Source organism: Coenobita brevimanus, chromosome 63 (genome assembly GCF_032717465.1).
Source record: "Coenobita brevimanus isolate Jiangsu-jjx chromosome 63, ASM3271746v2, whole genome shotgun sequence".
Taxonomy (NCBI): Eukaryota; Metazoa; Arthropoda; class Malacostraca; order Decapoda; family Coenobitidae; genus Coenobita; species Coenobita brevimanus.
Window position 1 is genome coordinate 39,984,957 of NC_137016.1, and position 16,748 is coordinate 40,001,704.

The 16,748-nt window shown below is 42.4% G+C and overlaps 1 protein-coding gene across 1 annotated transcript; it reads right to left on the reverse strand.

Moving 5' to 3' along the window:
* Window positions 1–1,660: 1,660 nt before the first annotated feature.
* On the reverse strand, window positions 1,661–6,328 carry LOC145404435 (uncharacterized). Its single transcript, XM_080275953.1, has 6 exons — window positions 6,281–6,328; window positions 5,701–5,850; window positions 4,127–4,261; window positions 2,944–3,145; window positions 2,224–2,386; window positions 1,661–1,716 (listed from the first exon to the last, which is right to left on the reverse strand). Exons 1-6 carry the CDS (start codon window positions 6,326–6,328, stop codon window positions 1,671–1,673), a joined length of 744 nt encoding a protein of 247 aa, XP_080132079.1. The 3' UTR covers window positions 1,661–1,670.
* Between the last annotated feature and the right edge of the window lie 10,420 nt (window positions 6,329–16,748).

Here is a 16,748-nt window from a genome sequence, read left to right on the forward strand (position 1 = left end):
TTGCTCTTACTCTCTCTCTCCCTCTCTCTTTCTCTATCTACCTACCTACCTACCTATTTCCCTGCCTACATACATACATATATATTTTTATGTAGGTAGACTAAGTTATAAAATGAGAGGCAGCAAAACAACTTACTTTTCCACCATAAAAAGAAAGAAATAAAATAAATAATGATAACCGATCCAAGGTCCTCTTTATACACTTACATCCCAATCAGTCTTACTATTAAAAAGGCATTTTCGGTAGAAGGCATACCTCCTCTATACTCAGAAATTCCTCCAAGGGTTCGGATTCTCGTCGTACTTCTAGGCCCTTCGCCGATTTCGTAACGCCCCTTGCTTGGCGATTTATTCTGCACATTACACCTCAGTAGCTTATGGTCTTGTGTGCTAGTAATTCAAACTCTGTCAATAATATGAAGACCATATAAACAAAACATATGAGAATTTCGGGTGTAATATGCAAAATAAATCGCTAAGGAAGAGGTACTATGAAGTCTCCTGTGCCATCTAGAATAACGGAATCTTAACTACCACTTCCTTACAGATTTATTTTGGATCCTACCCTTTACTCCTATTAATCACTTACAGCTTTTAGTTACCGAAACATACTGAATAAACAGCACACAAGAGGTTGTCAAGGTGCCATGGCAAGGGATAAATTAGTAGGGAGGAAGTGCTGACAGCAATACAGGCTAGAGTTCAATGGAAACCCCATAAAAAACTCTAGGGAAGCTACTCTACATATACTGCCAGTCGCTTTGGATCATACTGGTACGCTCAGGTTTAGAGAGAGATAGAACAATTGTGCCATTTTACGTGATCATCTTTTCACCAGAGTATAATAATTTCATTCCAGGGCTAATATCAACGTCAACGCAAGTTTTTCAATGTGATCCTCGCATTCTTTCTTGCGTACTCCGCAAAACATACATAAATAGCCTACATATTCAAAGACAGGCAAACACGGACAAACTTAATAAAAACATTGCCTCAGGCCCTCAGCCACAGAGGTAATGAGGGAGAAATTACAAAAGCATGCTGTAACAATCAATGTACTCGACAACGGACAAAAAATTTATTTATGTAGTAAAATATATGGAGATCATTGCCAAAATGTATATAATTCATATATATATATATATATATATATATATATATATATATATATATATATCTATATAGATATCTATATCTATTTATCTATATATATCTATATCTATATATCTATATATATCTATATATCTATCTATCAATATATATATATATATATATATATATATATATATATATATATATATATATATATATATATATATATATATATAGGATAGACAGATACAGTACATATGAGAAGTACATACGTGATACTACAATTGATATTATCACAAACTGCAGCATGCAGGGTACACCAAATACGCCATTGGACGCAGCAATCATAAACACAGACAAACAACAAACATTTCAACAAGCTCACCAACAGCACTCAATTGTACAATCACAGAAGAAGTATCGTCCCAAGGTCTGACGAACACACAGCGGAAAAGTCGAAACCATCTGAGACACATAAGTTAAGATATGATTCCCGTTGTGTTTGGCCAGGTTTAAATACTCTTCATGCATCAACTGGGAAGACAGCGCTTCTTTGACTGTACGCGTGTGTATTATAATCAGATGGGAGTTATCGCCCACTCTTCTAATTCGATTCGGTCTTTTCTGGAAGGCAAAGGAATACATTATAAGAAAGAGTGTAACAGAGGAGATCTTCCTTCCCTCTTTCCTTCTTTCATTCATTCATTATCCTGATCCTCAGTCCCACCTAGAGATGCGGTGAATAAAGTTAGTTATAATCTTTACCTTCTAACTGGAAATATAGTGGTCTGATTTTCCTTCATATACCATAAACTCCAGGCACTATAGAAGACTTGGAGGAGGAGGAGGAGGAGAAGGAGGAGGAGGAGTCAGTAATAATCATCATCACTACTACTACTTCTACTACTAACAGCAACAACAACAACATCACCACCACCACCAACAACAACAACAACTCTACTCCACTTATCATAAGGATATACCGTTGTGATAATATTTAGGACGATAACAATGATGATGATGACAAAACCACTTCCATTTTAGTAGGAAACAAGACCAATGTGATGATAATGATGAAAATAATGACGATAAATATAATGACAAAAGCCCCTTCACCCCTCCGCCACTTACTCCTGCGGGATGCGACCGAAGACCACCTTATGGGCTGACACTCCGAGGGGCGTTGCATGCAGGAGTTTGAAGCCGTTGCAGTGAAGGAGCTGCAGGTAGGTCCACATCGTCGCGTAGTGGGTGTTCACGGGCGGTTCACGGGAGGGAGACTCATCCTTTAGGTCTGGAAATATGTGGGATGGTGATAGACTGATGTGTATTAGTGTCGAAGTGGTGACATGTGAAGGTGTGTGGCACGTAGGAAGAATGCTGGCCTGGGAAATATGTGTTCGAGTCAGACGCATAAAAACAAGACAAAGGACGCCGTTGATAGTCACACCAACACCAGCCGTATCTACCACCCCAACACCCTAAGAGCTATCCTTTACCTCCGGAAACACCTTTAGACACACCTCAGACGCACACCACATGCACCTCACAAACACCCCATACATGCCCCAGACGCACACCAGGCACGCCACCAATACCCCCCACCCCTCAACAAACACTCTGTAAACGTGACGCCCATAAAACTCTACGGTTCCAACTTGCCAGATTTTTTTTTTTATCTTGATAAAGGTTCAGTGAGTGTGTGAGTGAGTGAGTGACACAGTTAGGAACACGCATTGGGTTTGGCCAACCTTGTGGGTGCGGCAAGAGAGAGAGAGAGAGAGAGAGAGAGAGAGAGAGAGAGAGAGAGGTGAATGCAAAGACAATGTAAAACACAGCTGAAAACATTACTGAGTGGATTGTAGTCGTCCTCTGTTGGGCCTGTGTGCGGGATGATGATGGAGAACTGCTTGACGTGGCGGAGAATTCTTGGGCTGGTGAGTAATACGTCCTGCAGAAACGACTCCTCTGCGCCACGTACGTCCAGCTTGATATAGTCCACACGGGACGACCCCAGCTTGAGGTCCTGTAGCAAGTTCTCCAAACGCGTCACCTGAATCAAAGGACTTATATCGTAGAGCGTCCATGATCAATTTTCAGAGCTTTAAAATACTATAAAATAACAATCATTCCTAATTTTGTATTGGCAGATACTTAAAATAAACTGATACCTGAATAACCTGTTAATCTACACTGTGCACAAGACGGGACGAAGTGGGGGTAATGTGAGATGTTAAATAAGGAGGGAACCCCAGAGTTTTGACTTGTAGGTTCATGATCTTTACGACTATAACCCCACAGGCAAAGGGCGGTACGCTAAGCACCTTCCTCGCAAAATCCCACATGCGAGACACTTGGACCAAAAGGAATTAAAACGTTCAAGACTGGAGAGCGACTTGAACCTCCGAATTCCCATCCATCCACAAACACTCGATGATTAGCATAACCGTGAAGGCAGATTTCTACCCACGTAATTATAATCGTCTCAACCCTGCCTCCCACTTAAGATAGGCTGAGATAGGACCCACAATTAACGAAAGATATATAACAAATGCAGAACTCTCAAACAACATGTCTGGTGAAACGGAGATCAGTCATGGGTTGCAACTCGGATATAAAACAATCGGATATGGATGAATATATATTATTTTTGGACTCTACTGCATCCAATCTTGGGGTGGATAATGATGATATATAAACCAACAGGAAAGATTAAATTGCTAATAATACAGAATAAAATGAAAAGAAATGAAAAGGTGCGTTGTGATTTTGTCCTGTGCATTGCTATACGTACTTTATCCATCCACTGTCAAAAAAAGGGGAGAAGGTTTCTAATAATCCTATACGGTAATGATGATGATGATGACAGAGAGGAGGAGGAGGAGGAGGAGGAGGAGGAGGAGCAAAGTAGACAACTGAACATGTAATTAATAATAATAATAATAATAATATAAAAACAAACAAGTAAATTAGTAAATAAAGACTATGACAAAGAAGGGAAACACAAAATAGAAGATTTGAAAAGGAACCGTACTGAGAAGAAGACCGCCTTTCCGTCCACCTCAATCATGTTACGTCCCTCGAAAGCGGCCAGACCCAAGTCCAAAAAGTGGGTGTTGGGCGCCAGATGCTGCTTCTCCTGAGGTAGCAGCGGATCAAGGGCGTACACCTGTGGGAGGAGGGAGAAGGACGTCAAGTATGAGAGTACTGTGCGCGGCGTTTAAAATTTCGTCCATTATCCACTCACTCGATGTAAGGCTACCCCTCCCCCTCTCTCTCTCTCTCTCCTGACTGACAAGCCAAAATTAATGGTTTCCTGTATCCCTGGAAACCATTTAGTACGCTGGGTGGTATCCATGTAACTGAATGACGTCTGGTGGTTTAGTGGGTTAAGGAGGATCTGAGGGGTGGTTGGGTTACTTGCTCCCATAATGCCGCTCGGGGGCCTGGGAGGCTGGTCACCGGTATCTTAAATGTCGGGAGTACTTCTCGTGAGGCAAAAATGGATAAACAGACATGACAGACAGATAGAGACAGACATGATAGACAGATAGAGACAGACAGACAGACAAACAGACACATATACACAGAACACATAGACAGACATGTCCAAAGGAAATGGACACCTTTTGAGATGTGTAGGGGTGGTGGATACGTTTAAGGTGGGTACGGCTATCAGAGGTGTCCTTCGTCTTGTTATCGTTTCATATGGTATCTTTATAAAACTTTCATATCCCTGTTTTCTTTATTATGCTTCACTGGAGATCAGGTATGTGAGTGACATGCATGTTCTTGTTGTTCTTCCTACAGGTGTGTGTGTGTGTGTGTGTGTGTGTGTGTGTGTGTGTGTGTGTGTGTGTGTGTGTGTGTGTGTGTGTGTGTGTGAGAGAGAGAGAGAGAGAGACGAGATGAGGGGAAGGCAGGTGTCTGTGTGACAGCGGAACACCTGCTGAAGGGGACAGTCGGATACTACCAGTTTGCTCTCTCTCTCTCTCTCTCTCTCTCTCTCTCTCTCTCTCTCTCTCTCTCAGTGATAAGGTTAGGAAAAAAACAAAGAACACGAAAACAATACACATTAATTTCCTCACAAACTCTGTAAATACCACGAGAACTCTCTCTCCCTCCCTCTCTCTCTCTCTCCGCTACGAGAGAGAGAGAGAGAGAGAGAGAGAGAGAGAGAGAGAGAGAGAGAGAAATGGTTATAATCTAAAAAAAAGTTTGGAGATATATAACACCTCATCCTTAGCGATTTATCTTATGCTATAGATTCAAACTGTCCTTATTTCACCGCGTACACCCAACATGCAACAAAAGACAAGGTTTAAGATGGAAAAAATAAATCGCCAAGGAAGAGGCACTACGACCTCTTCAATGCGATCCAAAATACGGTCATGAGTATATGAGAGAGGGGGGTGTAAGTTGGGGGGGGGGGAGGGCAGCGAAATGACAGTGGACAGGGCAACATGGAGGGGTTGTGTTTGTGGCCACCCCTTACGGGATTAAGGAGTCTGGCAATAGATAAAAATACAGATTAGTAGATTGATTGACAGATAGATTAATAGGCAGATTGACAAACAGATAGATAAACAGATGGAAGTAAAGACGCACCAAACAGCCGAAAGTGTCAAAATCGTCCTCAAATCCCCAGTTGGTGATGCCGTAGGAGAAGACGAGACAGTCCCGCGGGTTGATATTGTACTCAGGATCAAAACAAACCCGCTGCTCGTGATCGGGACCATCCTTCACTCCGAACCTTTGCTGGGATCAAATGGATAAAAGTTGGTTAAATTGATGAAAATATTTATTGTTGTAAATGTGGTGAGTGGAGACATCATCATCGTCATTACTGTGTGTAAAAAAAATATCATTATCATCATCATTATTATCTTTATCAGCATTTTTACTATCATTATCAGTATTTCCATAATTTCCATAATATTAATGAGGTGGATATGATTTGGAGCTATGAATGGCAGGCAGTAGGTTAAAATTTCCCTAAATAACAGATTCGTTATCGTCACCATCACCATCATTATCACTAAATTTCCAGCTAAGATATAGAAACAGGTCTAGTAGGTCTGATGTAGTGTTAAAGAGTCGGCAGCATGTTAAAAACAGACTCCCTTATCATCATCATCATCATCGGTATAACTTGATTAAGCCTTTGTTACTGAGGGAAAGATTTTACAATGTCGGGTGCAATTTCGGACTTTCCACATATTTTTAGTTTCCTCATGCATGCTTTGGATCATATTCTAGGTGGCAGATACTTCCTAGCACCTTCTTCTCAGCGATTTATTATGCTCAGTACACCTTGGCATTTTTTTTCTATGGCATTTACACGTTTATCTATCTTACCCATTTGCTGCAGGTTGGGATTGGAGGCGAGGTGTTGAAATAGCGCAGATATTCAGCGTCGTCCTTCAGGGTGGAAGGAAGACAACCACTGTCAATGTCATCAACGCTTTCAGTACCTCGGGCTGACGGGGAGACGAGTTAATGGAAAGTGGGATGTTACACAAAGAGGCATTACATTATCACTATCCAAGTCGTCATTATTATCGCTATAGCTATAAAATCTATAATCATCATCGACGTCAGTACTCATAATCACCATCACCGCAACCATCATTAGCAAAATTATTGAGCCATAAAACTATCTGTGATAATGTGTTGTTGCTGTTGTTGCCCTCCCCTGGTCTGCCTGGCCCAGTAGTGGATCCTTCAACAACAAGCAGGTAGACAGCGCCTTGCTAGGGGTGGGATGGAGTCCTTCCACAGGGAAAATGAAGGCATAGCCCTCAAGAGGACGAACTACGTATAGATATGTATGAATCTCAGCCCGGACGTCGACTACTTTTTTTTTTTTTTTTTTTTATGTGTCCGACTCTGGGCATAGGCTTCACAGCCTGCTATCAAGGCCCAGCAGTCCTCCTACATACCATACACCTCTACATGTCACCACTTCGGCGCTAACACCCACCGTCCATATTGAATACATGCTAGGGCTGTCTCATACAGGACTGGTGTATTGGTATTAGCGGGGGTATTTTTACGACATGTCGGCGGGTCTTCTGGTAGATCAGTAAAGCCCGATTTATGAAATTCAAATCCTTAAACTGTTCCCTGCCCCAGCTGGGATTCGAACCTGGGTCCGTTAGGACCGCACGTCACCTCTCTACCGGTTGAGTTCCCCTCTGTGCAAGGCCAACACTGGGCCTTGGTCCACGTCAGTCCAATAGTAGTCCCTCCCGGGGCGATGGTAACCATCCATTTACTATCTTTTGGTGTGTTAACGGGTGCTACACCTTGCCCAAGGGTGACCCGGGACTATGCAGGGCAGGGGCGTCCATCTTCCCTGAGCCGGACACATGCTCCAGCCGCATACCCAGAGTAATAATGTACTCATCCAAGGAATAACACACGGAGCATGAATCATAATACACCCAGTGGGAAATGCTGCCATCAGTTTAGGATACATTTGTTCAAACCCGAGTGAGATATACGAGTAGTCTTAACAAACCTGTCCAATAAGAGACCATTCCTTAGTTTAATACAATCGTGTGTTACCAGCAAGAACAAAAAATAATATCATAATACCTGAAAGAGCCGAAACAGTCGAGTCGGAACTGTGAAAAAAGTCAGACATTAGTTACATACATTAAAAAAGTGTTTCTAAAGATATTGCATTTATACATTTATAATTTTATATACACTCAAAGAATGTTTGTTATTGGCAGTCACACATTTTGGGAAAGGCTGTATGAGTGAAGTGGGAGAGAGAGAGAGAGAGAGAGAGAGAGAGAGAGAGAGAGAGAAAGAAGTAAATCAGGAAGCATTAGACATGAGTAAAGCAGAAAGATTAGTGTGTGTGTGTGTGTGTGTGTGTGTGTGTGTGTGTAATTCACAGGGTCGGTCAGAATCATTGATGGTCGTGATCGTCAGCTTTTACCCTCCCGGAAGAGAGCTGAGAGCTCATATAGTCCGATCTAAGGGCAAGGCTGTGACCTGCACACACTCACACACCCGTCCCCTTGCTCAAGGGGGACAGTAACCGCCCACTTCGTCAGTGAAACTTTTCGCAGCCTGAGCGAGGCGCGAACTCCCGTCTGCCAGATGGCAAGCGAGAACGCTACCACTGAGCCAGCGAGCGAGCGGTGTGTGTGTGTGTGTGTGTGTGTGTGTGTGTGTGTGTGTGTGTGTGTGTGTGTGTGTGTGTGTGTGTGTGTGTGTGTGTGTGTGTGTGTGTGTGTGTGTGTGTGTGTGTGTGTGTGTGTGTGTGTGTGTGTGTGTGTGTGTGTGTGTGGAGAAAAACAGCGAATAAAACACAGAATTCGTATCCTCGCACCAGCCCCACCCACCTGAAGTAATACGAGACCAGCTCAACGAAGGCCAGGGTGAAAATGACGCAGTAAATGGCTTGTCTTCTGGTTAGGCGCCACGTAGAAACACGGCTGACCCTGAGGACGGCAGGTTACGTTAGAAAAAGGGCGAGAGAGAAGATAGGTTAGGTTAGAAAAAGGGCGAGGGAGAATGGAGGGTATGTTAGAAAAAGAGCGAGAGAGAATGTAGGTTAGGTTAGAAAAAGGAGGAGGGAGAAGGCAGGTTAGGTTAGAAAAAGGACGAGGGAGAAGATACGTTAGGTTAGAAAAAGAGCGAGGGAGAAGATAGGTTAGAAAAACGGAGGAGAAGGTAGGTTAGAATAGAAAAAGGGCGAGAAAGTTAGGTTAAGGGAATGGAAACGTGTAGGGGAGGCGTGGCTAAGTTAGTACACCCCTTTTACTTAAACGTGGCCTAATATTACCATCCCTTAACCTTCAGCGCTCACTTATAATAACAGATTAACACTAGAATATGATGCTGATCACAAAGAAGTGCTACGTACGGAAGGGATGTGGAGCTACGTTGCTGTCTTTTTCTGCTACTGAACTACGTGAAATAAGCCGCAAAAGGACGGAAATCTGGGCCAAGTCAGAGTAAAAAGAGTAGAGCAGTATGTTGCAACCCCAGGCTCATCTGAATGTGAACCCAGTGGACTGCAGGTAATTGATGCTGCAGCCCACCATCCTCCTTTTGGGAGATGGAGGAGCTAAGGGGCGTCCACGAGACCACGCGTCGTCACAGATCATGTTGAGAAGAGGCATCATACGAGATTATAGCTGATTCTCGTCTGCTTAGGAGGCTAACACAACATCCTTAGCGATTTACTTTACACATTACTCCACAGCACTCGCTTGTATGTTATTTGTGTCCTTCTCATGTCGACATACACCACACAAATACGACCCAGCATACAAGAATATATGAACGTGCCCAAAACAATAATAAACTGGTAAGGAAGAGGTGCTGGGGAGCCGACGAGAATACGGACTACGGTGGCACCATCCAGTTGCCATAGTAACAACCACATGTCAGTTCCTTCAGCCAGATTACGTGTTTTGATTTTCCATATATTTTTGCAGTCTCCAGATGATTTTATTCACCTCACACCTCTCGCGCTGGAGTGGCTTACCGTAGGCTACATATAACTCCTCCAGTTCAAAAAGTATCTTCGGAGTTGAATATGAAACTTAAATTACGTTTGCGGTGTCACATGCACAAAGTTCCCACTTCCTAATTATGGAATTATGGTACAAGGTACTTTGTGCATAGGGTCACATGCACCAAGTTCGTAAAGCACAATTAATTTATGCAAAGGAATCTATATTACATTCCCGACTTTGAGCTTAAACTGCTAAACAGGTATGACCTCCTTTAAAGACAGAGGGACAGTTTGAGTGTAGAAATCAGTTTCCTTCTGCCTATCATGGGAAACTACCTGTTTAGTATTATATGCCCAAAGACCAGGTATGTGGTAAAGGGTAGCCTACTTTGAGTGTGGGTGGTGCATAGTGTCCATTGGGCATACACGAACTTCGTGCACGTGACACCGAGGTGACGACGTGGTAACAATAGCGGATCCAAAGGTGTTGAATGAGGCGTTATTTTTTCCCCCGATGTCAGCAGAGACAGGTAACAAATCTCACGATGAGCAAGTGTTAAGAACTGTTGGGATGGAAACACTTTCCGGCTCCTTGTATAGATAACTTTCGATCACTGTATCTAGCTTATGGACGAAAAGCAAGATTGCTATACATACAGTATATATATTTACTATAATACTTAAACACATGAATGCCAGCCAGAAGACACAATATTTCTTCGCCTCTTGTCGTATGTTCCCGAACTGAAGGAATTAATTATAAATGGTTATCCTCGTACTGAATAGGTAAGTTGCTTCAACTAAGGGTTGCAATACGGTAAAATGGCAGACTCACCTGAGGTTGTGATAATACATATACAGCATGAGGAGCGGTGGTGGCGGTTGTCGATTTGTGTGTGTGTCTGGTGGGAGACTGAATGGTCGATGCGTGCGCACATACCAGTACACACACACATTTACGCATACAAATGTACCACTCCAGCCACGTGCACATTCAGTTGTTGGTACAAATATACACACACAGTCCCCTCCTCTCTCTCTCTCTCTCTCTCTCTCGTTCATGCGTTCGTTTTTAAAGGCTCCAACATGCTTGCAAGCGTTGGCCTTCGTCGCCTAAAGGGTCTCTCCATGCTGCTCGATCTCTAGCAGCTTCCTTATTCAGTCCCTTATCCCTGAGGTCATACTCATTGACCTCGTCCCAGGTCTTTTTCGGTCTCCCTCTCGCAACCCTACCCCTAACATTAACACTTCTCACTTTCCGCACCCAATTATCATCCCCCATCCTCACATAACCAGACCATCTCAATCTACCTCTCCTCATCACAACACCAATACACTGAAGTCCCATCTTACCCCTCAAACCTTCCATCGTAAACCTAGCCCCCCCCCCCCAGGCCTCACACTCTGGGACGCACTGCATAAACCTAATTATTGTCATTTTTGTACGTTTGAGCCTGCGAATATCCTCTTCCATTACTGCTCAAGTTTCATACCATACAGTATTACACTCCTAACACATGCTGTATACAAAGATCTCTTAGCACGGAGGGAGAGCCCTCTCAGTATCAGGAGAGGGAACAGCTCCCTGAACTTCTTCCAATCACTCCTCACTCCAGCCACAGAGCTACAGGTAGCTCCAGCCCCACTTCCAGCATATGTCCCCCAAATAACAAAACTCTTCCACACACTCAAGAGACTCACCAGCAAGTTCAATCACTTCACGCCTGACAATCTCCACCTGCTCTCCCCGACGCACCGCGCACATGAAATAAGCATTATCTCGCAGTCTACCTCTAATACCACTACAACTCTTATGTAGGCTACCCACTTATCACAGACACTGCACAAGATGGAATTGCTTCCCACGCCCTTGTGGCAAATCGCACATGGCCACTCTCCCTCTTTGACAGAACCGCCACCAGCCTGGATATCATCATTTTTGTTTTATCTGCATTTACTCCTAAGCCTTTGTGCCCCATACCATCTTTCCACTTCCTAAATCTTTCCTCACCCTCTCTTTCATTCTCTGCAATCAACACCAGATCTTCAGCATACAACATCTCCCACGGAAGTCCATTCCTGAAGTCACATGAGAGGGCTACAAGTACCATGATAAACAACAAGGGGTTCAGACCCCTGGTGCACACCAACATTCACGGAAAACTCATCACTCAAATCTCCATTCACTCTTACCTGGGTGCGAGCACCCACATATATGGCCATTACCACCCTAACCAGCCACTAATAGATCCCAGGCTTTCTCATCGCCCACTTCACTACCTCTCTAGGAACTCTGTCAAAGGCCTTCTTCTAATCAACAAAACAAAGTACAGTTCCCTTTTCTTTCCAATATATTTTTCCTGAAGCTATCGAACAATGAATATGGCATCAGTGGTCCTTTTACCTGGCATAAACTCAAACTGCATCTAATCAATATTTACTCTTTCTCTAATCATACCTTCTAAAACTCTCCTTCATTATCTGATCTAAAAGCTTTATGCCTCTATAATTTCCTTTCCAGGGAATCACCCTTCCCCTTGTGCACATTTACAGTTACACTCTCCAGCCAATCATCAGGGACAACATACTCATAATCGTATTTATCAGGTTGTTGACTAACTTCACTCCCATGGCTCCTGGGGCTTTCAACATTTCAGCAGTCAACCCAGACAAAACTGCTGCCATCCCCACCTGCAGCGTCAATCAATGGTCAAGGGTCAAACACTGGATCTGCAGGCTCCAAACCTTCCCTGTCCCAGTCAAACTCCTCAATCAACAACCGGCTGTCATGCTCTCTCCATGCGTCTTTAATATCCCCCACTACCCTTCTTTCATCATTCTTCACACACTGCTCACCTGTGATATCCCTATTCTCCCCATTCATCGGATCTGCCACCTTAAATATTACATTCTTCCTTTCCAAACGATTTAGGTTATCAAGTAAAAGCCTCTGTAAGTCAGACTTCGCCCTGTAAACCTCTTTTCTAGCCCTACGCTTTGGCAGCCAATTACTCCTCTCTGTTACCACTCTTCATCCACTCCCATATATATATATATATATATATATATATATATATATACACACACACACACACACGCTGTACGTGTGTGTGTAATTCACCGGGTCGGTCAGGATCACTTGATGGTCGTGATCGTCAGCTTTTACCCTCCCGGAAGGGAGCTGAGAGCTCATATAGTCCGATCTAAGGGCAAGGCTGTGACCTTCACACACGCACACACCCGTCCCCTTGCTCAAGGGGGACAGTAACCACCCACTTCGTCAGTGAAACTTTTCGCAACCTGAGCGAGGCGCGAACTCCCGTCCACCAGTTGGCAAGCGAGAACGTTACCACTGCACCAGCGAGCGGTGTGTGTGTGTGTGTGTGTGTGTGCGTGTGCGCACCTCATTGGTAAAACCAAAGTAATAATTATTTGCACTCAGTTTAAAAAAAATCTAATTTACCATTCCTTCTACCCAGTGTGCACATCTGCCTTTTTTTTTTTTTTTTTTTTTAAGGCGGGGAATAGTGGTCTCTCGAGAACTTGAATCAAGCATAATCTTGGAGAGGGTAAATGGGTCTGGAAATACAACTTAACTCCCCCATCTACAGTGTTTTTTTTTTTTTTTTTCCCCTGAATGATGACAGGAGATATGAGATGATGAAAGGTAGGGCATGAAGGAAGAGACTGGAGTGATGAGGACAAGAGACACAATGAAATATGGAATATAGTAATGGAATGAAGGGTGAGTTGCTGTTGAACACTACAGTATATCAGAGATAGAACAACTGCCACACTGTTGTAATGTCACCTGCCGAACCAAATCTGACTGGGTGATCTGTATGGCTTATTGATCCTTAGCAGTGCAAAGACAAAGACATCCACTTGTGCATTACTAATAACTCTGCCATACAAATGACAAGCTTTGAGTGTTTACAGTTGATCAGCAGATGACAAACATGCTTGAATGGTGGCAACTGTAACACTTCTATTTACAAAAAAGACCAAGGATGAGATGAAGGCATGGGGTGGAGAGGTATATAAATTAGAGTGGTGAGAGTTGGAGAGAGAGAGAGAGAGAGAGAGAGCAACCTACTGGTGGACAGGGCAACAAATACTTTTTTTTTTTTTTTCTTGTGGCCACTGCCTATGGGATGAAGGCTTTTGACAATTAATACACTGTATACATCACCTCACAAAGCACAAAAAAATTTGTACTGACAATATTTTTGTAATGTCACTTCATGGGTTTTCTCACAGTTCCATTACAGGCATAGAGCATTAAAAAAAAAATAATAATAAAACAATAGTCAAATCAGGGCCATAGTCCAGCTGATGTTTTGTATGAAGTGGAAGCTAAATCAAGTGCCCAAACCAGCCATGGTAATTACTTCCTTGTAGAAAAGCTGGAAACTGTTGGAAAAAATGAAATGTCTGACAAATGCAGCAACAAGACCTGTAACTGTGTGACAGTCTCTGCTTGGACTCAGGCTCAAAGTTCTTGTGGCTGAGCTTCCTGCTTAAGAGCAATGACTGTGTGGCTAATTACCAAGCTTGTAGCCATATTTCACCTTCATGGGAGGGCTTTTCAGGGTCACTGGTAGTCAACTAAAGATACAGATATCATCCTAGAGTTTGGTAATTACACTGAATTCAGAGACTGACATCAACTTAAAGACTGGTTGTTTTGCCAGTATTAATCTTTAGACAAACACGGGATAGACAGTTGTGTCCTGGGGAATATCTTCTCATCAGGTTGCGAGGCTTCTAGAACCTCTTCCTTAGGGATTTATTTTATATACTACATATTACTATTACCTCTGTGTTACATATTCTTTGTAATACTGATATACTTGTAGACTCCATAAATGCAGTAGTATATATCAACATAAGAGATATAGAAATAAACTGGAAAGGAAGAGGTGCGGCAAGCCTCCTTAACCAACAAGAATACACATCTTGAACATATCTAATATCTTAATTAATGTTGTCAACCACCTTGTCTCAAGTGCAGCTGCAAAAATCTATCTATCTATAGCCAGACACTATAATCCTGTAAAGAGTGGCGGTTTGAGTTAGTTGTTTTACAGGGAGGGACACTAACTCTCCACCAACCAACTTGTTGACACGTAGGGAACACGTGTGGGTTGGTTATATGGTTGCCATCCAGCGCTGTAAATGATTTCCTAGCTTACAGGAAACCATAAGGCTTGTCACTTAATGTAAAGCCACCGGAAAAGGAAAGAAGAGTAATAAAAACAGACAGGAAAGATGGGAGAAATAGGAAAAGAGGAGGGCACACACAGAAAAAGAATGATAAAGGTGAAGAGAGATGTAGGCAGCACTATATCATGTGTGGATGATGGTTGCCATCATAAGACAGAAAAAGACACCCTAAAGATCTTTTATTTCTGGGTAGCACTGCACTGATATATCAAACGAATATATTATTCTGTTTATTGAATATCATTTACAAGTACAAAAGAAATGTTAATACAGTACACTGTACTTCCATTAATATTTAATACACTGTTAGAAAATGTAGGACGAAAATGTTTGCAGTGTTGGTACTGTGTGTACAATACCAAAAACAGAATCCTTTGCATATAAACCTACCCCTGTGAGTAGGCAACAGTTCTTCAGTAACTCCCATACTACAATGACATCACCAAGCTTTTCATGCTCTCTAATTTAATTCAGCTCAGGAGAGACTTTGCACATGGGATGAGTTTTAGATATTCCCTTGCTTCGTGGGGACTCTCCTGTGATGAAAATGTTGTCTGGTTGCAGCGAGCATAACTATACAACATACCATCACAGTGAAAGTATTATTATCTGAATTCTTCCTTACCAAAGTGCCATATACCCCACCTGTCACTATCAGGGAAGAGGCTAGCTGAACATGACCTACTAGCTACTGCTGGTACAAATTACACTTCTCTTTCAAAATTTCATCAATCTCATGAGCAAAAATTTGCCAACAATACCATACATGCATTAAGTCCCACTGTCCATACTTTTTACCTCTCCCCAAATGTCAGAGAGTATTCTTCCTTCTCATCCTCTTTCACTGTGTTCTTCAAATTTATCACATAAAAATATTCCTATGTCACTTTTCATTCTTTCATTGCCACAGCTGGCAGGGAAGTGCTAGTAAACTTCTGATTCCTTTTTACAGTCCAGGACACAAGTTTGCCTACTATTCCTCAGCATAAACTTCACACCTAGGGCTTAACCCTCACTTTTCTTCCTAAGGATTCAAATAAGAGAGAATCAACTATGGACAGAGAAATATACACACTCTCTCAGCTCAAGAGAAATTAGCCAGTGGAGGAAAATGAGAAACAGAAGAAGTGAAACATTAGGCAAACTTTTGACCCTGACTAAATCATATGCTATAAACAGTAGAGGGATAGAGTCTTGTGAACAATACCTCCTGGAACTATGACACACTGTACTGTATATACAAACTGCATAGTGTACACTTCTCATATGTATTTATAAAGGGTCAACTGCAGCAAAACATCAAATTTTCAGTTCCTATAATCCATACTCTTACCCCACTGAGCCTAAGCACATCTAATTACATTGTTGCCATGTCTTGATAATTTTATTCAGCTTATGATCTACATACCTAAACTGGAAGGGTTAGATATGGCATTAACAAAGCCTTTCAGTAAAACAAATCTTTTGTTGGTTGAATGATGGCAGCAAGAAATAACTTAAAAGGACGTCACTCAGATTCAAGGGGATAAATTATAGGCTTACATTACATTTTTTCCGTGTTCCCATCGCTTAATTAGTAACTTTGTTTTGGAGGGAACAAAAAAAGTATAAGAGGATAAAATGGGGAAAAGAAAGAGGTACCGGTACACAGATCTGTAGACAAAGGTTTGCATTCTTGTCAAACTGATTAACAGAATGGCTCTATTTCATAAGTGTCTGTGATGTGCAGTTAAATACTAAACAAAAAACCGTGTGGAAAGTTTTTTCTTGTGAGGTGCAGCCCAAAAATCTGAGGCCTTGAGTCTTGAATGATAAGCAAAAGCTAAGTGATCCATTTCACAAGAAACCATTGGCAGTTCTCCTGCTCCTACTTACATTTCCGGATTCTCCCCACAATACAGACTGAGAAATTCACAGGAAATAACCTGCAAATTGGTGAAGATCCCTA

Bases quoted from the DNA above. Each gene is read 5' to 3' on its own strand.
- LOC145404435 (XM_080275953.1), bottom strand. From the start codon at position 6,328: ATGAGGAAACTAAAAATATGTGGAAAGTCCGAAATTGCACCCGACATT. The intron at 3,146-4,126 runs GTACGGTTCCTT...CCTTTGATTCAG, and splicing joins GAAAGGCGGTCTTCTTCTCA to GTGACGCGTTTGGAGAACTT. The intron at 2,387-2,943 runs GTAATGTTTTCA...ACATATTTCCAG, and splicing joins GGACGACTACAATCCACTCA to ACCTAAAGGATGAGTCTCCC.